The following is a 24,694-nucleotide window of genomic DNA, read 5'->3' on the forward strand; positions in this document are numbered from 1 at the left end:
AACAATTTTTCAGTTATCTGGTGGCGCCCAGTTTTTGTTGGTGGAAGAGAGAATCCAGATACAATATACATGGGACCACCGACCTTCCGAAAGTAAACTGGGAAACTTTCTCACTTATCGGCGCGAGTGGGATTAGAAGCCGCGCCGACCAGAGGTGAGAGGCCGTGTGATTTTGAGCTACATGTAGACTCGTGGTAAAATTTAAAACAAACTTCGATTTACCACTTTTACTATGCACGATTCAGGTCTTTTATTCCCGCAGTTTTACAGGAACTGGAATACTCACTTTTCTGTGTGTCGAAAAAATATAAATCTTCACAAAACGATAGATATGGGCCTCGACAAAACTAGTATAAGTACATATATAACGTACACTGAACACCAACCCAAGTTTATGCTGATCATCTAATCAATCGCAACTTCTCGAGTTGTTTTTCGGCCCGAGAATGTAGACTAAGCATCTATGATATTGCCTGGTTCTGGGCGCTTCGTTCTGGAAATTCCCATAAGGCTGATTCAAGACTCTAAATCACGGATTGAAGAAACGAATATGCATATTTTATTTATTGAATAATTGTAAAAACTTATTTCTTCTGTAAGATCAGAATGAAGCATCGATAAACAAGGGAATTCTTCATATTGTTTTAACTGGCTTAGACCCGCCACTGTACTCTCATTTTTGTTATTTCAGGGTAGTTTATCGAAAACGAAAGTTTGTTTTTCAAATCAAATTTACGATATCTACTTATCAAGAAAGATTCTATTATAGCTTACGGACTTCACCTCACATATGAAACAATATTAAAGGTGCAAGCAGTAACTCTGGAGCAAAAGTTTGGGAGTTTATTGGCAATTTTTTTTAATTTATCAGTAGAGATGTTCCATTATCACCTGCATATGGTGTTGATGTCTCTCAACTGATTCGATACCAAGAGTTTGTTTTGCGTATGATCACTTTTTAAATCATCGAGGCAAGCTACTGACAAACAAGTTGCAAATGTTTCAACAGTCTCGTTTAAAGTCAGCATTTCGCAAATTCTATGATCGTTATTACCATCTAGTTTGGGTTAAATGCTGTCTGACATGTTCCATACCAATTATTAGACTGTTATTTGCGCACTGATTTGCTCCGTTTATCTGATTAAGATATTAAGCTCAAGGCGGGTGTGACCGGTCGACAAGGGATGTTAACCTCTCCTCAGCATCTGATCCCATCTTTGGTATATCCAGGGGTTTGTGTTTGGTAAACTCTGAATTCTGTGTTCCTTTGAAGAGTTATGAGATTGATCACTGTTCGTTATCTTCACCTTTTCAAGCTATTTGATTGCATTTCATTTCTCGATAAAGATACTGACATTCACGTGATCTTCCAAATTGACCAAGAAAGAAAAATAAATTGTATAAACTGTGATTATTAGGAATGGACTCTACTTTGTGTTTATAATGGTGATATTTCTACATAACACCATTTACAACTTTACTATCAATAGAGGAAAGAAAATATGTCCATGGGCCACATCATTAACCTGAACACCAAGTAGCACGGAGCGAAAAAAATATGTACGTTGCATGAGTTTTGAATTGCTTATAGGAGTTTTGAGATTGATCACTGTTCGTTATCTTCATCTTTCATAGGGCTCACGGCGGGTGTGACCGGTCGACAGGGGATGTTTACCAGTCGAACAATAAGTACCCATGTAAGTAAGTAATTTTTCTTCAAAGTGAGACTTGACTTAACTATAAAGCACATCAGACAAGTATAGATCGTTTATATCTAAATCATTTTGAATCGTAGTGTCACCCTTCCATGTCCCAGGTCAATCCGCGAGTTGCAGACACGCACATGCAGTATAGCCTGTCTAGCAGAAGATAGATTATGTGTGTTTCATACCATACAACCTCCAACATTTTGGAAACTCTTTCAATACATTAAAATACATACTTACATATAATTAGAAAATCCAAATAACATCGACAAATGTTTCCGACTACCTTGCTTGTGTTAGCCATAGCATCTTTCAAACTTCCGCTTGTTCACGCATACGAAAGTACACAGTAAACACATATATAAAAGAGGGCGATGGTATGATGACAAGATGGTACGATGGCGATGGTAGCATTGTGCATATCAACAATGTCTTACATACCCCTAAAGTTCAAAATAAGCTCCTTTAATAAACAGTAAGGGTATTTTTAAAAAGTGGTTTATTTTGAGTTATTTTGAACTTTATTTTGCATTAAATAGATTTTCAACAAAATAATTAAATCAACTCATGTAGGTTATTCAGGGGGGGGGGGCTCAACCCAAGTACCTGTGGCAGCATATATGTATTCAGAGAACATCATGCATAGCTTCTATTTAATTAAAAAAAAAAAGCATATCAACATCCTTACACAATTAAATAATGCCACGTGATTTGTAAACGGGGAAAGCACGAGATCTATTCATATTCCTAAAGCGAATCTTGTCCTTTCTGTTAAGTCCCGTCCATTTTGTTTATCATTATTCCTGAAGGAGTACCATGACGAAAACTGCTTGTTCTGGAGTTTGAAAATCAATTGATATTTCGACATTCCCTATGACAAAAAGCAAAGGGCACTATTAAAACTAATCAGAAACCATCGTCTGTGGCCTCTATGTCTAAAATTTTAACTTTTGCACAGTAGAATTGCTTTTATTTACCACGGAAAAGGGGATCGACTCTAATAGCTGTTTCACCTCATCCTTTGAAGCCCATTAACTTTAACCGGTATTGGTGACGTCTCCATACAAGTGAAAAATTCTCGAAAGAGACGTTAACCAAGACACAATCAATCAATCACAAGAGGATACCTCCATATTGATTTGTCAACTTAATCCCTGTAGCCTTTGGTTGATTGATTGATTGATTGATGTTTTCCGCCACACTTAGCAATTTTTCAGTTATCTGGTGGCGCCCAGTTTTTATTGGTGGAAGAGAGAACCCAGGTACAAGTATCTGGGAAGAGACCACTGACCTTCTGAAAGTAAACTGGGAAATTTTCTCACTTACCAGCGCGAGCGGGATTCGAACTCGCGTCTACAGAGGTAAGAAGCCGTGTGATTTTGTGCGCGATGCTCTAACCACTCGGCCACGGAGGCCCCTGTAGCCTTTGATAAAATTTTCAAACTGTTGAAGCCAAGACTTTATCAAGGCAACCAGTATTCGATTTCTAAAGAGTTGAGTGTATCATGTGATTACAGATGATACAATGAACTATGAGATTATTAATTAACCTGTATCAGTCGGAGGATTAAGAATAATAATACTTGTTTGTTTTCCTTCAATGTTTATTTTAACTTATATTTACAAACAAATGATAGAAATGATTTACTGTGTGATTACAATATAACGATAAATCATATGCTTATCAATAAATTATATATACACTATGAAAATATCGATGATTATTGATATAACACATCTGTAAACAGTAAGGATTGTATTTTAACATAAAATGGCTATCTTTCGGACACTTCTACATCAGAACACATCCAACGCAGACAGTAAGATCAACTTCATATTCCTGTCACAGATTCGATTCATCTATTAAATGATAGAAATGCATGCATTTGGTTTGTCCAAAGCAGCGCTCCGTAATTTATGTTTCCTAAGATTACCCCCCCCCCAAAATGGTATATCAGATAACTCTAAATGATACAAGGTATTTTAAATGACTTTGAATATCAGAGATAATTTATATTGGTCATAACTGATGAATTGAAAGATTAAACTTTTCTACTGGAGCCAAGAAAGATTGTTGTCACATGCATAGTCTTTTACAGACTTCCTATAATATGGAGAATTTTTTGTCAGTTTCTGGAACTTTCTACGAATAGAAAACCAGTTGCGCGATGTTGAGAGACCCGTTTGAATCGCAGTGCTACCATCTTATCCTCCGTTATGTTTGGGCGGTCTCTGCGGGATGTACATCTGAGTCTTGGTGTAGGTCGGCTCCGGGTGGTGCTCTGTCTTTACTCTCGTCTGCAACTGGAGGCCAGCGGAACGATATGTAAGACTCTCCATCTTCACATGCCTAGTCTGCATCAGCTGCATCTCTTTAGATGCCACGAAGAAGCTCGTTTCCGTGTTGTTCTCGTGGCTCTTGCACATGTGTAGCTTGAGTTGGCGAAGTCTTCGCTGTGGTCGGTGGACTGTTTCGGTCATACAATCCATGTAGCCAAGCTGTTGAAAGAATGGTTTTATATTGTCAATACCTGCCTGCACCAGACTGTTGTGCTCTCTGATCAGTTCCTCAATTTTTGGTAGTGGCAAATTAAAATCGCCACCGATTAACACTTCCATTTCGGTAAACCAGGCCAGGAACTGCGCAAGCATCATGTAGGATTTTCCGTTTTCGTATAAAACTTGTGATCCTCTTGTCGCAGTGGTTAACTCCCAATGCCAAGATACGCAAATGAACTGTTTAACAATTGATTGGGCAGGCGCCGGTGAGTAAATCTCAACGAGAGGTGTTACAATTTTGTCTAAGTCAAAGTTCGGGGCTTTCAGCTGTGGTCCTGTTGGACGCTGATGGACCTTGAGACGTGTGGAGTCATACAGAAGAACTGTCTCATTGTGGGCGGGATCCAGAAGCTGTTGGTAGCTGGTCTGTGTGAACGTGTCCGGTCCCGGGTTGTCCCCAGGGAGGAACATGATATCAGGGCTCTCATTTTCCACCAGGTGGCGCAGATTGGACTGACGGAAGTCGTTGAACTGCCTTCCCTTCCGCCCGGTGGCATTCATGCTGACTATTTTCAAGCAATCTGTGTCGTAGCCCATCTTTTGAAATATTCCTGAAAATATTCAGATGAAATTAAAGCTCCGTTTTACAGTGTTACCAATTTTCACGATCCCATTCTAAAACGTGGATACACACTGTAACGGTTGAGACAATGCAATATTTTGATACAATTAAGTGATTAAAGATGCATGATACGCCGACCGCCTTTTCTCTTTCTTGACAGACCCAATGCTTTATCATTTAAATCGAAATGGTGCGCATGTGCAGGAGTTCCTAACATCATCAACAAACGTATTTAGGAGATTATCTCACCATCTACCTATCTATTCTTTCCCCTAGTTTCTTTTAAATTCAACTCCTTTCAAGCCTATCGATTTTTAAAAATTTATAAGTTTAAAAATAATTCATCGTATTAATCTAATCAGATAGGGATTGGAAGAACAATGTCAAGTCATACAGATTTAAATTTATTTTATTTTTAAAGTATTTTCTCTTAAATAAAGTTACTATGAAATAGAAAAATGCATAACATATTCAACTTACCTGTTTGATATTTGATCAATTTTTCTACCACTTTGATAGGTCTGTGAATTTCCAGTTAGTGTGAAATTTGAATGAATTTTGGCTATTTGAAACATTGAGGATGACATGGGATGCAAAAATAGTTTTGCTATTTATAAATGTGGAATTTCCCCTGTTATAAATATAATTCTTTACATTGGTTGTTGGTGTACCCATTTCATGTTTTTATGCAAATCCAAAATATTCTAAATGGCACAACCTACAGTTACAAAGTCAGACATCAACAAGACATATTCGATGAATCTCAGACACACTGTATTATACACGTGTCCACACCATGGACAATCGTAATTAAAACCCGACAAGAAATAAAACAAATCATAATATCCATTACATAAAAGAACAATTCCAAAAGATAAGTCATTTTCAAAAAAAGCAACGGAGTTTTATTTTCTTTTTTCGGAGAAATCAAATCGAAACTATCTCTTCACTGCATAGAATGTTTTCGTATACTGTCACTGACTTTGTTACTCAGGCCGTTCTGCATTTTTGTATAAATATTATTGTTTTTGTAGTCGTTGTATGGTGGCATTAAATTCAAACGTTTGTGACACTACCTTGTCCAAGAGTTTACAATATGGATGATTTATTCTTTTGTATAAATGGTAAATATTTTATATCAATATTGATTTATTGTTTATTGTTGCACGTGCACCAACATAAGTATTGTAGTTGTGATTATTATGGTTCAATCTATCATTGATTTTAATTTGAAAAGAGTTTTGTTTGTATTATTTAAATGCATGTCTAAGTTATCATAATTAAACAATATATGATCTTGTCATTCATCTAAATAGATAGGTCTAGACTGTGAACCATACAATTTTCAAATAATGTCCTGTAAATAAAAGCTATAAAATCAATGATTTCAAAGCTAAGTGGTTTGTGATTTCAAATGCCAATCTTCACAAAGCAAAACATATTGGACACTTCGTATTGTTTTATCATAAAGGTGATAAAATTTAAAAAAAAAATGTTAGAGAGTTTGAATATTTGGGCATCACATTTCTTCACTTTTTCATTTAGTAGGCCATTAAAAAAGATGTCAAAGAATCTAAACATTTAGGCATCACATTTCTTTACTTTTTTCATTTAGAATTCTAGGCCATAAAATAAAAATATATCAAAGAATTTAAATATTTGGGCATCACTTTTTCTTTACTTTATCATTTTGTAGGCCATAAAATCAAAAAATGTCAAAGCATTTAAATATTAAGGCATCACATTTCTTTAAGTTTTCATTTTGTAGGCCATAAAATCAAGAAATGTCATAGAATGTAGATATTTGGGCATCACATTTCACTTTTTCATTTTCTAGCTAGATCAGGGTCTTTTCGTAAAACCAGAAAAAGAAGCCACTTATACGAACAAATCCCCCAAAGCTGTACATGGTACAATGCGAAATTTAGACCGTTAAATCTACCAATCAATGAGTATCACCTCGAGCTGTTTGATAGAGTTCTGATGACAGTATTAACATAAAGTTGTGAGATATGGTCATACAAAAGTCTAGATATCATAGAGGGTATATACTACAGCTTTTAAAATACATCTCTTGTTTTAAAAGTTCTAAACCATCCTTCATGATCCGTGGTGTAGCAGGCCGTTTCTCTTTGTATATTTATGTTTATACCAGAATCACTTTTTACTAGGCAAAACCATTCTTTGGACCCCAAAGTAGCATATATCTCCTCCTTTAAAACCCATTCATTTCTAATATAAGATCAGTAATAAAACAACATAACACACTAAATGGACTAGCAACGACACGCAGCAGCTTTAATGTTGTAACAATACAATGTACTATAATTACATAAATGTAATTACAAATCAGTATTAGTATAAAATTTATACGTGTCGTCTGCTCTACGTGTCGTCCTAAACTGATGTTTACATCGTTACTCGATTGAAACCGGTTCTATTGAACCGCATGACTGAACATATCTATACAGGTATTCGAATTGAAAACTTGAAATATCCGGAATAATCCATTCATTATAATTACCAAGTAGAAATTGATTTCTGTCTACTTCATTCCTCAAACGAAAGAAATCACATTTATACAAATACCCGTTTAAATAAACTTCTGATGAAAATGATAGAAACCAATGTTTTGAGTATATACAAAACATTTCAAATACATGTAGGTTATCAAACATATGGTTTCAACAATAAACTGGAAATATCAACATGAACGGCAAACCAGCTACTCAACTTTGACAAACTGGATGACTTAATAGCTAATGTGGTTTTTTCTTGTCACGTAGACGTTTTTGAATAAATTCTGCTTCATGGGAATATAAAAACAGGTCAGTTAACAAAGGAACACAATTCGTGCCCATGGGAAGAATTCCAACAGACTGTTGAATGATCTGATCCCTAAAGACCACGAAGATATTGTCAATGAGGAACTCCAGCATATTTTTTATTTCAACTTCAAAGTACTTGTGTGTGGAATTAGAGTGGTGTTTAACATAGTAATTTTTTGGATGATATGAATATGAATATTTCCGTTTTCCATTTTTGTTGAAGAAGCAACTGTCTATGATGTCAAAAGTCTAGTCTTTAATTCATGGTGCGGAATGGTCGTGTAAAGTGTTGAAAAGTCATATGTTTTGATATGGTTGATTTGAGAAAGATTTTTCAATATAAAGTTTACTAAAAGTTTTTTTGATTTTTTTAGAATCCACATTTGATTTACACCACTTCTGGTATATGTAGTCGCACAACAAGTTTGAAGTTTCTTCTTCACAACTGTCAATATTCTCGTGAGGAGCAAAGATAGGGGCTAGGTAGAGTACTTACTGGATCGAGCAATGTACCTTTGTTTGTAAGGGTTTTAATGTAGTTTAGGAATCCAGTATAGGTTACGATGTGTCATCGTAATCGTAGCATCATACCATCGCGATGATGGTATAATGGAACACCTGACAGTATGGAATTCCATACAAACTATTTCACAAGAGGATGCTTGCATATATTAATTTGACAACCCGAATCCTTGTGGCCTTTGATAAAAATTTCAAACCGTTGGAAGTCAAGGCGTTATCAAGGTAATCAATATTCATTTTAAAAGGTTGAGTGCGTGGTTACAGTTAATACAGAGAATCAACCAATTCCTTTACTTTGTCGACCTGTGGGATCCGGATTAGAGTAGGTCCTCACTACTCCTTGCTTGTTGAAAGAGGCAACTAAATGAGACGGATCGCCCCATTTAGTCGCCTGATACGAAAAGCAAGGGGTTCGATGAGACCGCAAAAACGAAGGTCCCATGTCAAAGCAGGTATGGCACGATAAAGATCCCTCCCTGTTCATAGCCCGGAAGCGCCGAACATAGGCCTAAATTCGCAACCCTTCATCGGAAATGGTGACGTCTCCATATGAGTGAAAATTTTCGAGCGTCCCTCTACCGTATCAGTCGGAGGAGAAAGAATCTTATCACTGGATTGTTTTCCTTCCACATTTATTTTAAACGTATATTTACAAACAAATAATAGAAATGATTTACAATGTGATAACAAAATAACGATACATAAGATACTTATCAATAAATTATATATACACTATGATAATATCGATTATCATTGATATACCATATCTGTAATCTGTAAGCATTGTAATTTGACATAATAATTCACTGATGCATCAGATACCGTGAAATGGCAATTTTTCGCGCACTTTTACATCAGAACACACCCAGCACAGACTATAAGATAAACTTTATATTTATGTCACTGATCTATCTTTTCATTTATAAAATTAATTGATAGAAATACATGCATTTGGTTTCTACAAAGCGGCGCTCCTTAATTTATTTTTCTAATAAAATTTTGTATCACAAAAATGGCATATTAGGTAAATTAATACAAGGCATTTCAAATGACCGTCAATATCAGAGACAAATTGTATTGGACATGATAATTTTGATGAAATGAAAGATTAAACTTTTCTACTGGGGTCAAGAAAGATAGTTATGACATGTATATTATTTTGCAATGGAGAGAATTTTTGTCAGTATCTGGAACTTTCTACGAATAGAAAACCAGTTGCGCGATGTTGAGAGATCCGTTTGAATCGCAGTGCTACCATCTTATCCCCCGTTATGTTTGGGCGGCCTCTGCGGGATGTACATCTGAGTCTTGGTGTAGGTTGGCTCCGGGTGGTGCTCTGTCTTTACTCTCGTCTGCAACTGGAGGCCAGCGGAACGATATGTAAGGCTCTCCATCTTCACATGCCTAGTCTGCATCAGCTGCATCTCTTTAGATGCCACGAAGAAGCTCGTTTCCGTGTTGTTCTCGTGGCTCTTGCACATGTGTAGCTTGAGTTGGCGAAGTCTTCGCTGTGGTCGGTGGACTGTTTCGGTCATACAATCCATGTAGCCGAGCTGTTGAAAGAATGGTTTTATATTGTCAATACCTGCCTGCACCAGACTGTTGTGCTCTCTGATCAGTTCCTCAATTTTTGGTAGTGGCAAATTAAAATCGCCACCGATTAACACTTCCATTTCGGTAAACCAGGCCAGCAACTGCGCAAGCATCATGTAGGATTTTCCGTTTTCGTATAAAACTTGTGATCCTCTTGTCGCAGTGGTTAATTCCCAATGCCAAGATACGCAAATGAACTGTTTAACAATTGATTGGGCAGGCGCCGGTGAGTAAATCTCAACGAGAGGTGTTACAATTTTGTCTAAGTCAAAGTTCGGGGCTTTCAGCTGTGGTCCTGTTGGACGCTGATGGACCTTGAGACGTGTGGAGTCATACAGAAGAACTGTCTCATTGTGGGCGGGATCCAGAAGCTGTTGGTAGCTGGTCTGTGTGAACGTGTCCGGTCCCGGGTTGTCCCCAGGAAGGAACATGATATCAGGCCTCTCATTTTCCACCAGGTGGCGCAGATTGGACTGACGGAAGTCGTTGAACTGCCTTCCCTTCCGCCCGGTGGCATTCATGCTGACTATTTTCAAGCAATCTGTGTCGTAGCCCATCTTTTGAAATATTCCTGAAAATATTCAGATGTAATTAAAGCTCTGTTTTACAGTGTTATCAATGTTCACGATCCCATTCTAAAACGTGCATATACACTGTAATGGATGAGACAATGCACTATTTTGATACAATTAAGTGATTAAAGATGCATGATACGACGACCGCCTTTTCTCTTTCTTGACCCAATACTTTATTATTTAAATCGAAATGGTGCGCATGTACAGAAGTTCCTAACATCATCAACAAACGTATTTAGGAGATTACCTCACTATCTATCTATCTTTGTCATCGTTATCTATCTATCTATCTTTTTGTCTATCTATCTATCTATATATCTATCTATCTATTCTAACCTCTATTTTCTTTTAAATTCAAATGTTTTCAATCCAGTCTATCGATTTGTAAAAACTGATAAAGTTTAATACCAATTCGTCCACATTAATCTAATCAGATAGGTATTGGAAGAACAATGTCAAGTCATACAGATTTAGATTTATTTTATTTTTTAAGAATTTTCTCATAAAGTTAGTATGATGTAGAAAATATTCAACTTACCTGTTTGATATTTGATTAATTTTTCTACCACTTTGATAGGTCTGTGAATTTGTAGTTAGTGTGAAGTTTGAATTAATTTTGGCTATTTTATATATTGAGGATGACATAAGATGCAAAAAAAACTTTCTATTTATAAATTTGGGATTTTCCCTGTTTAAAAATATGATTCTTTTCATTGGTTGTTGGTATGCACATTTCATGGTTTTGTGGAAATCTAAAAATTTCTAAATGAAACGACCTACAAATTCACTTACATTTTTTGTACGTCGTTACGAAGTCGGAAATCAACAAGACATTCGATGAATCCCAGACACACTGTATTATACACGTGTCCACACCTTGGACAGTCGTAATTAAAACCTGACAAAAAATAAAACAAATCATACAATCCATTACGTAAAAGAACAATTCCAAAAGATAAGTTATTTTCAAAACGCGATTGCGTTTTCTTTTTCGGAGAAATTAAATCGAAACTATCTCGTCACTGAATATTCTTGTATACTGTCAGTGACTTTGTTACTGATGCCGTTCTGGATTTTTGTATAAACATTATTCTTTTTGTATTCGTGTGTATGATGGCACTAACTATTGTGACACTACCTTGTTCAATATAAATGGTAAACATGTTCACATTGTTGTATTGTTGCACTTGCACCAACATAAGTATTGTAGTTGTGATTATTATGGTTCAATCTTTCGTTGATTTTAATTTGAAAAGAGTTTTGTTTGTATTATTTAAATGCATGTCTAAGTTATCATAATTAAACAATATATGATCTTGTCATTCATCTAAATAAATAGGTCTAGACTATGAACCATAGAATTTTCAAATACATCTATTTTCATAATGTCCTGCAAATAAAAGATATAAAATCAATGATAATCACTACAAGTTGAGTATTTTCTGATTTGAAATGCCAATCTTGACAAATTAAGACCCTACAGGTCCACCACCAGTTGACACTTAAGAAACCTTTCTCATAAAGGTGAAATGATTAAAAATATGTTAAAGACATAATTTGAGCATCGCATTTCTTCACTTTTTTTTTTATTTTGTAGGCCATAAAAGAAAAAAAAAAGAATTTAAATATTTGAGAATATGTTAAAAAAATTGGAAAATTCAAATATTTGGGCATTACATTTCTTCACTTTGTCATTTTCTAGGTTATAAAATAAAAAAAATGTCAGAGAATTTAAATGTTTGGGCACCCCATTTTTTCACTTTGTCATTTTCTAGGTTATAGAATTGAAAAATGTCAAAGAATTTAAATATTTGGGAATCCCATTTCTTCACTTTGTTATTTTCTAGGTTATAAAAGTGAAAAATGTTAAAGAATTCAAATATTTGGGCATCATATTTCTTCACTTTGTCATATTCTAGGTTATAGAATTGAAAAATGTCAAAGAATTTAAATATTTGGGCATCCCATTTCTTCACTTTGTTATTTTCTAGGTTATAAAAGTGAAAAATATCAACGAATTCAAATATTTGGGCATCATATTTCTTCACTTTGTCATATTCTAGGTTATAACATTGAAAAATGTCAAAGAATTCAATTATTTGGGCGTTACATTTCTTCACTTTGTCATTTTTTAGGTTATAAAAGTGAAAGAAAGTGTCAAAGAATTGAAGTATTTAGGCATCACATTTCACTTTTTCATTTTCTAGCTAGATCAGGGTCTTTTCGTAAAACCAGAAAAAGAAGCCACTTATACGAACAAATCCCCAAAGTTGTGCATGGTACAATGCGAAATTTAGACCGTTAAATCTACCAGCTGAGTATCACCTCGAGCTGTTTGATAGAGTTCTGATGACAGTATTGACATAAAGTTGTGAGATATGGTCATACAAAAGTCTAGATATCATAGAGGGTATATACTACAGCTTTTAAAATACATCTCTTGTTTGAAAAGTTCTAAACCATCCTTCATGATCCGTGGTGTAGCAGGCCGTTTCTCTTTGTATATTCATATTTATACCAGAATCACTTTTTACTAGGCAAAACCATTCTTTGGACCCCAAAGTAGCATATATCTCCTCCTTTAAAACCCATTCATTTCTAATATAAGATCAGTAATAAAACAACATAACACACTAAATGGACTAGCAACGACACGCAGCAGCTTTAATGTTGTAACAATACAACGTACTATAATTACATAAATGTAATTACAAATCAGTATTAGTATAAAATTTATACGTGTCGTCTGCTCTACGTGTCGTCCTAAACTGATGTTTACATCGTTACTCGATTGAAACCGGTTCTATTGAACCGCATGACTGAACATATCTATACAGGTATTCGAATTGAAAACTTGAAATATCCGGAATAATCCATTCATTATAATTACCAAGTAGAAATTGATTTCTGTCTACTTCATTCCTCAAACGAAAGAAATCACATTTATACAAATACCCGTTTAAACAAACTTCTGATGAAAATGATAGAAACCAATGTTTTGAGTATATACAAAACATTTCAAATACATGTAGGTTATCAAACATATGGTTTCAACAATAAACCGGAAATATCAACGTGAACGGCAAACCAGCTACTCAACTTTGACAAACTGGATGACTTAATAGCTAATGTGATTTTTTCTTGTCACGTAGACGTTTTTGAATAAATTCTGCTTCATGGGAATATAAAAACAGGTCAGTTAACAAAGGAACACAATTCGTGCCCATGGGAAGAATTCCAACAGACTGTTGAATGATCTGATTCCTAAAGACCACGAAGATATTGTCAATGAGGAACTCCAGCATATTTTTTATTTCAACTTCAAAGTACTTGTGTGTGGAATTAGAGTGGTGTTTAACATAGTAATTTTCTGGATGATATGAATATGAATATTTCCGTTTTCCATTTTTGTTGAAGAAGCAACTGTCTATGATGTCAAAAGTCTAGTCTTTAATTCATGGTGCGGAATGGTCGTGTAAAGTGTTGAAAAGTCATATGTTTTGATATGGTTGATTTGAGAAAAGTTTTTCAATATGAAGTTTACTAAAAGCTTTTTTTGATTTTTTTTAGAACCAACATTTGATTTACACCACTTCTGGTATATGTAGTCGCACAACAAGTTTGAAGTTTCTTCTTCACAGCTGTCAATATTCTCGTGATGAGTAAAGATAGGGGCTAGGTAGAGCACTTACGGGATCGAGCAATGTACCTTTGTTTGTAAGGGTTTTAATGTAGTTTAGGAATCCAGTATAGGTTACGATGTGTCATTGGAATCGTAGCATCATACCATCGCGATGACACCTGACAGTATGGAATTCCATACAAACTATTTCACAAGAGGATGCTTGCATATTAATTTGACAACCCGAATCCTTGTGGCCTTTGATAAAAATTTCAAACCGTTTGAAGCCAAGGCGTTATCAAGGTAATCAATATTCATTTTAAAAGGTTGAGTGCGTGGTTACAGTTAATACAGATAATCAACCAACTCCTTTACTTTGTCGACCTGTGGGATCCGGATTAGAGTAGGTCCTCACTACTCCTTGCTTGTCGAAAGAGGCAACTAAATGAGAGGGATCGCCCCATTTAGTCGCCCGATACGAGAAGCAAGGGGTTCGATGAGACCGCAAAAACGAAGGTCCCGTGTCACAGCAGGTGTGGCACGATAAAGACCCCTCCCTGTTCATAGTCCGTAATCGCCGAACATAGGCCTAAATTCGCAACCCTTCATCGGAAATGGTGACGTCTCCATATGAGTGAAAATTTTCGAGCGGGACGTTAAACAATACACAAACAACCTTTACTGTATCAGTCGGAGGAGAAAGAATCTTATCACTGGATTGTTTTCCTTCCACATTTATTTTAAACGTATATTTACAAACAAATAATAAATATGATTTACTGTGTGATAACATTCTAACGATACATTAGATGCTTATCAATAAATTATATATACACTATGATAATATCAATTATCATTGATATACCATATCTGTAATCTGTAAGCATTGTAATTTGACATAATAATCCACTGATGCATCAGACACTGTGAAATGGCAATCTTTCGCGCACTTTTACATCAGAACACATCCAGCGCAGACTATAAGATAAACTTTATATTTATGTCACTGATCTATCTTTTCATTTATAAAATTAATTGATAGAAATACATGCATTTGGTGTCTCCAAAGCGGCGCTCCTTAATTTATTTTTCTAATAAAATTTTGTATCACAAAAATGGCATATTAGGTAAATTGATACAAGGTATTTCAAATGACCGTCAATATCAGAGACAAATTGTATTAGACATGATAATTTTGATGAAATGAAAGATTAAACTTTTCTACTGGGGTCAAGAAAGATAGTTATGACATGTATATTATTTTGCAATGGAGAGAATTTTTGTCAGTATCTGGAACTTTCTACGAATAGAAAACCAGTTGCGCGATGTTGAGAGATCCGTTTGAATCGCAGTGCTACCATCTTATCCCCCGTTATGTTTGGGCGGCCTCTGCGGGATGTACATCTGAGTCTTGGTGTAGGTTGGCTCCGGGTGGTGCTCTGTCTTTACTCTCGTCTGCAACTGGAGGCCAGCGGAACGATATGTAAGACTCTCCATCTTCACATGCCTAGTCTGCATCAGCTGCATCTCTTTAGATGCCACGAAGAAGCTCGTTTCCGTGTTGTTCTCGTGGCTCTTGCACATGTGTAGCTTGAGTTGGCGAAGTCTTCGCTGTGGTCGGTGGACTGTTTCGGTCATACAATCCATGTAGCCGAGCTGTTGAAAGAATGGTTTTATATTGTCAATACCTGCCTGCACCAGACTGTTGTGCTCTCTGATCAGTTCCTCAATTCTTGGTAGTGGCAAATTAAAATCGCCACCGATTAATACTTCCATTTCGGTAAACCAGGCCAGCAACTGCGCAAGCATCATGTAGGATTTTCCGTTTTCGTATAAAACTTGTGATCCTCTTGTCGCAGTGGTTAACTCCCAATGCCAAGATACGCAAATGAACTGTTTAACAATTGATTGGGCAGGCGCCGGTGAGTAAATCTCAACGAGAGGTGTTACAATTTTGTCTAAGTCAAAGTTCGGGGCTTTCAGCTGTGGTCCTGTTGGACGCTGATGGACCTTGAGACGTGTGGAGTCATACAGAAGAACTGTCTCATTGTGGGCGGGATCCAGAAGCTGTTGGTAGCTGGTCTGTGTGAACGTGTCCGGTCCCGGGTTGTCCCCAGGAAGGAACATGATATCAGGCCTCTCATTTTCCACCAGGTGGCGCAGATTGGACTGACGGAAGTCGTTGAACTGCCTTCCCTTCCGCCCGGTGGCATTCATGCTGACTATTTTCAAGCAATCTGTGTCGTAGCCCATCTTTTGAAATATTCCTGAAAATATTCAGATGTAATTAAAGCTCTGTTTTACAGTGTTATCAATGTTCACGATCCCATTCTAAAACGTGCATATACACTGTAATGGATGAGATAATGCACTATTTTGATACAATTAAGTGATTAAAGATGCATGATACGACGACCGCCTTTTCTCTTTCTTGACCCAATACTTTATTATTTAAATCGAAATGGTGCGCATGTGTAGAAGTTCGTAACATCATCAACAAACGTATTTAGGAGATTACCTCACTATCTATCTATCTTTGTCATCGCTATCTATCTATCTATCTTTTTATCTATCTATCTATATATATATCTATCTATCTATTCTAACCTCCATTTTCTTTTAAATTCAAATGTTTTCAATCCAGTCTATAGATTTGTAAAAACTGATAAATTTTAATACCAATTCGTCCACATTAATCTAATCAGATAGGTATTGGAAGAACAATGTCAAGTCATACAGATTTAGATTTATTTTATTTTTTAAGAATTTTCTCATAAAGTTAGTGTGATGTAGAAAATATTCAACTTACCTGTTTGATATTTGATTAATCTTCTACCACTTTGATAGGTCTGTGAATTTGTAGTTAGTGTGAAGTTTAATTTTGGCTATTTTATATATTGAGGATGACATAAGATGCAAAAAAAAAAAGCTTTCTATTTATAAATTTGGGATTTTCCCTGTTTAAAAATATGATTCTTTTCATTGGTTGTTGGTATGCACATTTCATGGTTTTGTGGAAATCTAAAAATTTCTAAATGAAGCGACCTACAAATTCACTTACATTTTTTGTACGTCGTTACGAAGTCGGAAATCAACAAGACATTCGATTTGTGTCAACAAACAACAGGAGACAGTTTGAGTTTAAAATATATTATGCATATTCCAACATATATACAACATATCACATATGGTATACAACTGTTCAGATAATGATACAAAAATAAATATTTGGCAAAAGGGCAAACCCAGCTATGCAAGATACATGGAAGCATCTGACCCATGTGGCACACTAGAGTTCCACCTGAGCAAAACAGTGAGGTGTGCTATTCTGCCAAGTGGTAGTATGCTGCATGTTCGAATGTTGAGCTCAACAACCCGGTGAGTATGTGATGTTTGAGGTGTCAAACAGTTACTGCATTAACCAGGAGTTGAGCTGAGAAAGAGGTCGAGGTCATGTCGGTGGAGAGCCAGCTGGCATACTCCGCAACTCAGTGAGCATGAGTGTTTAAGGTGTCAAACCGATAACTCATGAGCTTCGTGCTGACATTAGCGTATGGTGGCAGAAGACCTGACCGCTGAACGATACAGAGTCCGATACCTTAGAATTTTGGGGTAAACTTCTTGCATGTAGAGCTACGACATGCAAGAAGTTGCCCAAGAATCAGGTATAAATGTAAAACATTGAATAGCTGAGTTGCCCCAAAATAAGAGGGAATAGAGTAAAATGTTGATGCATAATGCATTGCGCCAAAATAGCTGGGGACAGTATTAGCGAGGCATGAAGGAAAAACATAGCGTAGCACATGCCCGAGGCAGGTAAAACAAACAACCTGAGCAAAACAAAATGCAGCACGAGGGGGATTGGTGAGTATATACAAGGTTCTGAGGGTCTCAAGGCTTTTGCTATAAGGGCCTGTCTTATCGAGTGGGATCGGTGAGTATATACAAGGTCCTGAGGGTCTCAAAGACTTTCTGCTATGAGGGCCTGTTGGGCCTGTTTTATTGCAGAAGATGGTGTTCTTATGTACCTACAATATGAATCCGAAGACCATCTACCCAATACTTTGATTAGGTGATCTTCAATATGAGCTGAGGCAGCTGAAGTAGCAGCCCCTATGCGGAAAGAGTGGCCGCTATTGGCGTGGGGATTGATGTCGACCTTGACTAAAGTGTCCCTGAACAATGAAATGAATGCATTCCTAGACAGTGGCATGCCGTCTGCTGTTATAAATAGTGGTTCGGAAGGAGAGGGGTTGGACCTTAGTCTTAATTTGAGATATTTGGAGCATGCGTTATAGGGGCAAGCGTTGGAGTTGTTTTTGAACAGTTTGATGACGACCCCTTTTCTAAATGGGTCAGTTTTTGACATCTTTAAATGCAGATGCACTATGTCCTCAAAAATTTGTATATCTGACATGCAAATATGAGAGGATGGGTCGAAATCTGCGTAAATTGTAAATTCACCACATCTCAGGAAGCCAAAAAATGCTACTGAACAAGTGGCCAGTAACAAAACATTGTTGAATGCGGTACATTGATAGGATTGTTGCAAAAAAGTACACAGTTTTTTGAGGACAGCAAAAGTGACAGGTTGTCACAGATTTTTTGGCCTTATTTGGCTTCGTTTAACCCCATTAAGAGCAGCGAATAGCCTAGGCATTTCATTAACATTAGGATACATGATGTTATGTTTTATACAATGAAAACGTATGCCACATATATACAACTTGATTGTGGCATGACTAAGTTCTAATCGAGAGTAAGAATGAGCAACGAAATACAATAATAAGTCCTGTGACACTGGAACGTCAGGTAAGCGTGTCTGTGGAATGATATTGCACATGAGCAGAAATCGGGTGTAGGCTTGGAATCCTGTTATATATGACTGTTTAGTCCTGGGAGCTATAGCCGCATCGAGGAGGTTGTCTACAATACTGTCAAGTCTTTCAGAACTTCCTTGTATCCTGGAACGGTGCAGGACTTCTTGTTGGCAGCTGGGACCAGCTGTCGGAACTTGGGAATCTGTAATCGAGACAGACAGTCAGCAATAACATTTTTGTGGCCTTCAAAATATTTGCTTTTGAAAACGAAATTATTGTTAGCTGCACATAGTGTTAGACGACGAACGAGTGCCATGATTTTTGGGCATTTAGAACGGCCTTTGTTGATGATAGCCACGGTGCCTTGATTATCGCAGGAGAAGACAATGCGTTGTTTCCTCCACGAGTGACCCCACAGCAGTGCCGCCACAACGATCGGGTAAAGTTCACGAAATGCTATAGAGAGTTCATCACTGTCCTTGCATGTACGTTGCAAGGGCAATGGCCAGGATTCTGAAAACCAACGTCCTTGAAAGAACCCCCCATAACCAAGGGTTCCTGAAGCATCTGTATAGAGTTGCAGGGCATCGGAGCTAACTTCTATTTGGTTGTAGAACATAGATATGCCATTCCATTGTTTGAGGAAGATTAACCACATGTTCATGTCTTCTCTGGAGCCTTTGTTTAACGTGACGTGGAAATGGAGTTGTTTAACTGATGTGGACAGTGTAATGAGTTGTGACACGAAGGAGCGCCCTGGAACTATGACCCTACTCGCAAAACTAAGATGGCCCAAAATTTGTAGAAGCTCTCTTTTGGTACAAGATTTCTTTTGGAGAAATTCGTCAAGGAACGATATGATTCTGGAGATTTTCTCAGGAGGCAGTCGTGCTTCCATCTTAACAGAGTCTAATGTGATGCCGAGGAAGGTAATGGTGGTGTCTGGACCTTCTGTCTTGTGTTTGGCTATAGGTATGTTTAGCCTCTTAAAGATGAGCATGAGTAGGGCCATGTTTCTTTCTCCACACTTCTCTGGCTCCTCGAAGGTGATAAAGTCGTCCAACAGGTGTAAAATATGCTTGATGCCGTAGTTGTGGGTGGCTATCCAACAAATAGCTTCGGCGAGGCAGTCAAATATTCTGGGGCTAGATCTACAGCCGAAAGCGAGTTTTGTGTAGAAATAATATAGACCTTTCCATTTAAGAAGAAACAAGTGCCACTGAGATGGTGAAATTGGTATTAACTTGAAAGCATCAGATATGTCTGTTTTACACATGGTGGTTCCAAAACCTAGTTTCTGAATTATTTTTATGGCGTCATCAGTTGTAACATATGAAAGTGAACATTTTTCTTTATCGATGAGAGAATTTATGCTGGGATCTGAAGCTTCTGAGTGAGGGGCTGATAGGTCCATTATCAGACGTCCTTTATTTGAATATTTTTTGAAACTAACTCCAATGGGACTCACTCTATATTTTGTAAATGGGGGCGTGTCGAATGGTCCTTGTAAGAATCCTTTCTCCACCTCTTTGTTGAGAAGGTCGTCTACTATATGGGGATTGGAAATAGCTGACAGAAGATTCCGGCATTCTTTGCTTGGAATATCAGTATTGTTAATCATAGTATCGAAACCGTGGCGAAGGCCGTCACATAGATATTTCACGAAGTTAGAGTCTGGATGTAATTTTAATTCTAATTCTAGGCGGTCGACGTTGACTGGGGTTGAAACAGAAGATGGAAGGGTAGCCGGTTTTGTGTTATCTAGTCACTTGCCTTTTCTCATGGACTCCTCGCATGAGTGGCCTCCGTGATCGCTTGCCTTGCACACATAGCACACATGCGAAAAAATGCAGTTCTTCCTGCCGCATTTCCCAGCATTGAAATTGTTACAAATTTCGGTACCATTATACATTTTTCGGGGTCTACCATACTTGTCTTCTTTGGCGGAGTTGATAGATTGAGTGTTTTTTAGCATCTGGTATTGGGTTGGTTTGATTCGTAACAGGGGACAGAATGAGCCTGAATGTGATGTGGAGTTGCACAGATTGCAAACTGAAACTCTGGCATTTCCCATGACCATGCTCAGAAGCGCATTATCCTTGATGGACCAATCAACCTTTATATTTAGGTCATGCAGGGCAGCGGCTGCTCTAGCTGAAAACTGTGTATGGTAGTCGTAGAATTTTTGGCCATACACATTAGAAATTTCTACGATATTCCCTTCGTATCTATCCAGCTCCACTCTCCTTTCGGGAAATCTTGTACACATAATCCTTTTGTATTTGCCAAAAGCAGTTATAAACTCGCTAATAGTCAGGGATTTGTGGAGGCGTGGATCCACGGACTCCAAGACATTGAGGCCCATGGCAATCTCTGGCACGGATTTGTTTACTTCGTATTTAGGGATAAGTAGACTAGCTAAGTTTACGTCCCTGCCTTCCCAGATTTTTCGTTTGAGAGAATCTGATACAATATCTATTTGAGGTAGGCATTCAGCAGAAACACCGAATTGCGTAGTGCGTAAAGACCCACCTAACGTAATGTCCGCTCCTGTGAATCCGCTTCCCACTGCGGTAGTTGAGCTACCTCTTGCCGTTTCTAAAGTGTAGGACTTCTCTGCGTGATCCTTTTTTACCAGTTCGGAAACGGTCTTCTGGAGGGTCTCTAGATTCTTTTGAAGAGACTGTAGAGTAGCCTGGATGTTGTCGGGCTCGGGAGCCGCCATATTGGAAAACTGCTGGGCGGAAGTACTGTTATCACTACGCAGATTGGCGTCCCCGGTGTTTCTGAGTGCTTCGGTGACTGTGAATGGTCGACTGTTGTCAAATTCATCGTTGGCACTATTAGGACAGTTTGAAATTATTGTAGGGTTTGCTATGGCCGTTATGGTATCAATGTGCCTGTTTGGATCGAGGCTATTCACTGAGCGGTTTCTTGTGTTGGTATTCTCCAGATACAATTTAAGTGTATTGTTCCTGTCCATAGATGATGGAACCGATATTCCAATAGTTTTCAATTCCACTTTCAGTTTTGTAAGAGTCCAGTTCTGTGGAATAGTCGAGTCGAATGTACGTGTACTTGCCCTATGGCGGGAACGGCCGCGTCTCTCGGCCATGTCATAAAGCACTGCACTGTCACAATTAGTAGCACACGATAAAATATCCAGTTACAGAGCGTATCACTTGAGTTTAAGGAATGTCAGAACACCTTATATCACGTAATACAGCCAATAGTAAGATAGCACACTTCCAGAAAAACACGAGGTAAATAATAACATGAACAAAGGTCAAGTGACGCTAAAACAATAGACGACTATTTATATTGACCAATCAGGAGACAGAATTTATGTAAAACCGGGACGGTGGAATTGTAAGTTCCGGGGCTGTGTGCTGACACAAACTTTGTTTATGCAAGCATAAACATTAATGAATCCCAGACACACTGTATTATACACCTGTCCACACCTTGGACAATCGTAATTAAAACCTGACAAGAAATAAAACAAATCATACAATCCATTACGTAAAAGAACAATTCCAAAAGATAAGTCATTTTCAAATAGCGATTGCGTTTTCTTTTCTTTTTCGGAGAAATTAAATCGATACTATCTCGTCACTGAATAGATTGATAGAATGTTCTAGTATACTGTCAGTGACTTTGTTACTGATGCCGTTCTGGATTTTTGTATAAACATTATTCTTTTTGTATTCGTGTGTATGATGGCACTAACTATTGTGACACTACCTTGTTCAATATAAATGGTAAACATGTTCACATTGTTGTATTGTTGCACTTGCACCAACATAAGTATTGTAATTGTGATTATTAAGGTTCAATCTTTCGTTGATTTTAATTTGAAAAGAGTTTTGTTTGTATTATTTAAATGCATGTCTAAGTTATCATAATTAAACAATATATGATCTTGTCATTCATCTAAATAAATAGGTCTAGACTATGAACCATAGAATTTTCAACTACATCTATTTTCATAATGTCCTGCAAATAAAAGATATAAAATCAATGATAATCACTACAAGTTGAGTATTTTCTGATTTGAAATACCAATCTTGACAAATTAAGACCATACAGGTCCACCACCAGTTGACACTTAAGAAACCTTTCTCATAAAGGTGAAATGATTAAAAATATGTTAAAGACATAATTTGAGCATCGCATTTCTTCACTTTTTTTTTTTTATTTTGTAGGCCATAAAAGAAAAAAAAAAGAATTTAAATATTTGAGAATATGTTTAAAAAATTGGAAAAATTCAAATATTTGGGCATTACATTTCTTCACTTTGTCATTTTCTAGATTATAAAATTAAAAAAAATGTCAGAGAATTTAAATGTTTGGGCACCCCATTTTTTCACTTTGTCATTTTCTAGGTTATAGAATTGAAAAATGTCAGAGAATTTAAATATTTGGGCATCCCATTTCTTCACTTTGTTATTTTCTAGGTTATAAAAGTGAAAAATGTTAAAGAATTCAATTATTTGGGCGTTACATTTCTTCACTTTGTCATTTTTTAGGTTATAAAAGTGAAAGAAAGTGTCAAAGAATTGAAGTATTTAGGCATCACATTTCACCATTTCATTTTCTTGCTAGATCAGAGTCTTTTCGTAAAACCAGAAAAAGAAGCCACTTATACGAACAAATCCCCAAAACTGTACATGGTACATGTACAATGCGAAATTTAGACCGTCAAATCTACCAATCAATGAGTATCACCTCGAGCTGTTTGATAGAGTTCTGATGACAGTATTAACATAAAGTTGTGAGATATGGTCATACAAAGGTCTAGATATCGTAGAGGGTATATACTACAGGTTTTAAAATACATCTCTTGTTTTAAAAGTTCTAAACCATCCTTCATGATCCGTAGTGGAGCAGGCCGTTTCCCTTTGTATATTCATGTTTATACCAGAATCACTTTTTACTAGGCAAAACCATTCTTTGGACCCCAAAGTACAATAGCATATATCTTATATACAAATACCTGTTTAAACAAACTTCTGATGAAAATGATAGAAACCAATGCCTTGAGTATATACAAAACAGTTCAGATACATCTAGATTATCAAATATATGGTTCCAACAATGAATGGTAAATATCAAATGGATTACTACTACTTTCAAACAAAAGTTAAAAGGTAAATTTATTGAGAAATGGTCAAGCTACATCTATAATTCTCCCAAAAGTAGTTCATATATGTTATATTTGAGTATATCTGTGAAATTTTAGATTCCACCTTATGGACCACCATCAGTGTTCTCAGAGAAATTAAATGAACTTAATTACAGGTAATAGATACACTCCTCACTAGACTACATTAACATTGTCACTGAGGAAGTTCAGCATCTTTTAATACTCTTAAGACTACATTAACATTGTCACTGAGGAAGTTCAGCATCTTTTAATACTCTTAAGACTACATTAACATTGTCACTGAGGAAGTTCAGCATCTTTTAATACTCTTAAGACTACATTAACATTGTCACTGAGGAAGTTCAGCATCTTTTTAATATCAACTGCAAAATACAATTATTGTTTTTGATATTTTTTGCTTATTTTTCATTATTTTAGGTTTAAACTAAACCAAGGATGTAATGTCCTGATATCGGAATGACCTGATGACACGTACCTAGAGCGTTATTGAGTAATGTCCTGATTGTGTTATTTTATTGACACAAAGGTTCTTTTGATGATGTTTGTTTTCACATTGAATATTTTCACAAACATATATTTTAGTAGATCGGTGAAGTTGGCTACTAGTAACCAGCTACTAGTAACTGGCTACTTAAAAAGAGAAAAGTTGGCTACTAGTAGCCAGCTACTTGAACCAGGAAAAGTTAGCTATTAGTAGCCAGTTACTAGTAGCCAGCTACTAAAAGTATGAAAAGTTAGCT

At 36.7% G+C, this 24,694-nt stretch overlaps 4 protein-coding genes across 4 annotated transcripts; all 4 read right to left on the minus strand.

Moving 5' to 3' along the window:
* Positions 1 to 3,292: 3,292 nt before the first annotated feature.
* LOC125678486 (uncharacterized) lies at positions 3,293 to 7,989 on the minus strand. The gene is made up of 2 exons (XM_048916973.2): positions 5,308 to 7,989; positions 3,293 to 4,816 (listed from the first exon to the last, which is right to left on the minus strand). Exon 2 carries the CDS (start codon positions 4,800 to 4,802, stop codon positions 3,912 to 3,914), a length of 891 nt encoding a protein of 296 aa, XP_048772930.1. The 5' UTR covers positions 4,803 to 4,816; positions 5,308 to 7,989; the 3' UTR covers positions 3,293 to 3,911.
* An 803-nt stretch (positions 7,990 to 8,792) lies between these two features.
* Positions 8,793 to 11,018, minus strand: LOC130046255 (uncharacterized). The gene is made up of 2 exons (XM_056155055.1): positions 10,884 to 11,018; positions 8,793 to 10,341 (listed from the first exon to the last, which is right to left on the minus strand). The coding sequence occupies exon 2, from the start codon at positions 10,325 to 10,327 to the stop codon at positions 9,437 to 9,439; it is 891 nt and encodes a 296-aa protein (XP_056011030.1). The 5' UTR covers positions 10,328 to 10,341; positions 10,884 to 11,018; the 3' UTR covers positions 8,793 to 9,436.
* A 3,667-nt stretch (positions 11,019 to 14,685) lies between these two features.
* LOC125678485 (uncharacterized) lies at positions 14,686 to 16,832 on the minus strand. The gene is made up of 2 exons (XM_048916971.2): positions 16,777 to 16,832; positions 14,686 to 16,234 (listed from the first exon to the last, which is right to left on the minus strand). Exon 2 carries the CDS (start codon positions 16,218 to 16,220, stop codon positions 15,330 to 15,332), a length of 891 nt encoding a protein of 296 aa, XP_048772928.2. The 5' UTR covers positions 16,221 to 16,234; positions 16,777 to 16,832; the 3' UTR covers positions 14,686 to 15,329.
* Positions 16,833 to 18,893: 2,061 nt separating this feature from the next.
* LOC130051521 (uncharacterized) lies at positions 18,894 to 20,408 on the minus strand. Its single transcript, XM_056153491.1, has one exon. The coding sequence runs from the start codon at positions 20,406 to 20,408 to the stop codon at positions 18,894 to 18,896; it is 1,515 nt and encodes a 504-aa protein (XP_056009466.1).
* Between the last annotated feature and the right edge of the window lie 4,286 nt (positions 20,409 to 24,694).

This window comes from Ostrea edulis, chromosome 2 (genome assembly GCF_947568905.1).
Source record: "Ostrea edulis chromosome 2, xbOstEdul1.1, whole genome shotgun sequence".
NCBI lineage: Eukaryota > Metazoa > Mollusca > Bivalvia > Ostreida > Ostreidae > Ostrea > Ostrea edulis.

Coding starts and splice junctions, on each gene's coding strand:
- LOC130046255 (XM_056155055.1), bottom strand. CDS start 10,327: ATGGGCTACGACACAGATTGCTTGAAAATAGTCAGCATGAATGCCACC.
- LOC125678486 (XM_048916973.2), bottom strand. CDS start 4,802: ATGGGCTACGACACAGATTGCTTGAAAATAGTCAGCATGAATGCCACC.
- LOC130051521 (XM_056153491.1), bottom strand. CDS start 20,408: ATGATTAACAATACTGATATTCCAAGCAAAGAATGCCGGAATCTTCTG.
- LOC125678485 (XM_048916971.2), bottom strand. CDS start 16,220: ATGGGCTACGACACAGATTGCTTGAAAATAGTCAGCATGAATGCCACC.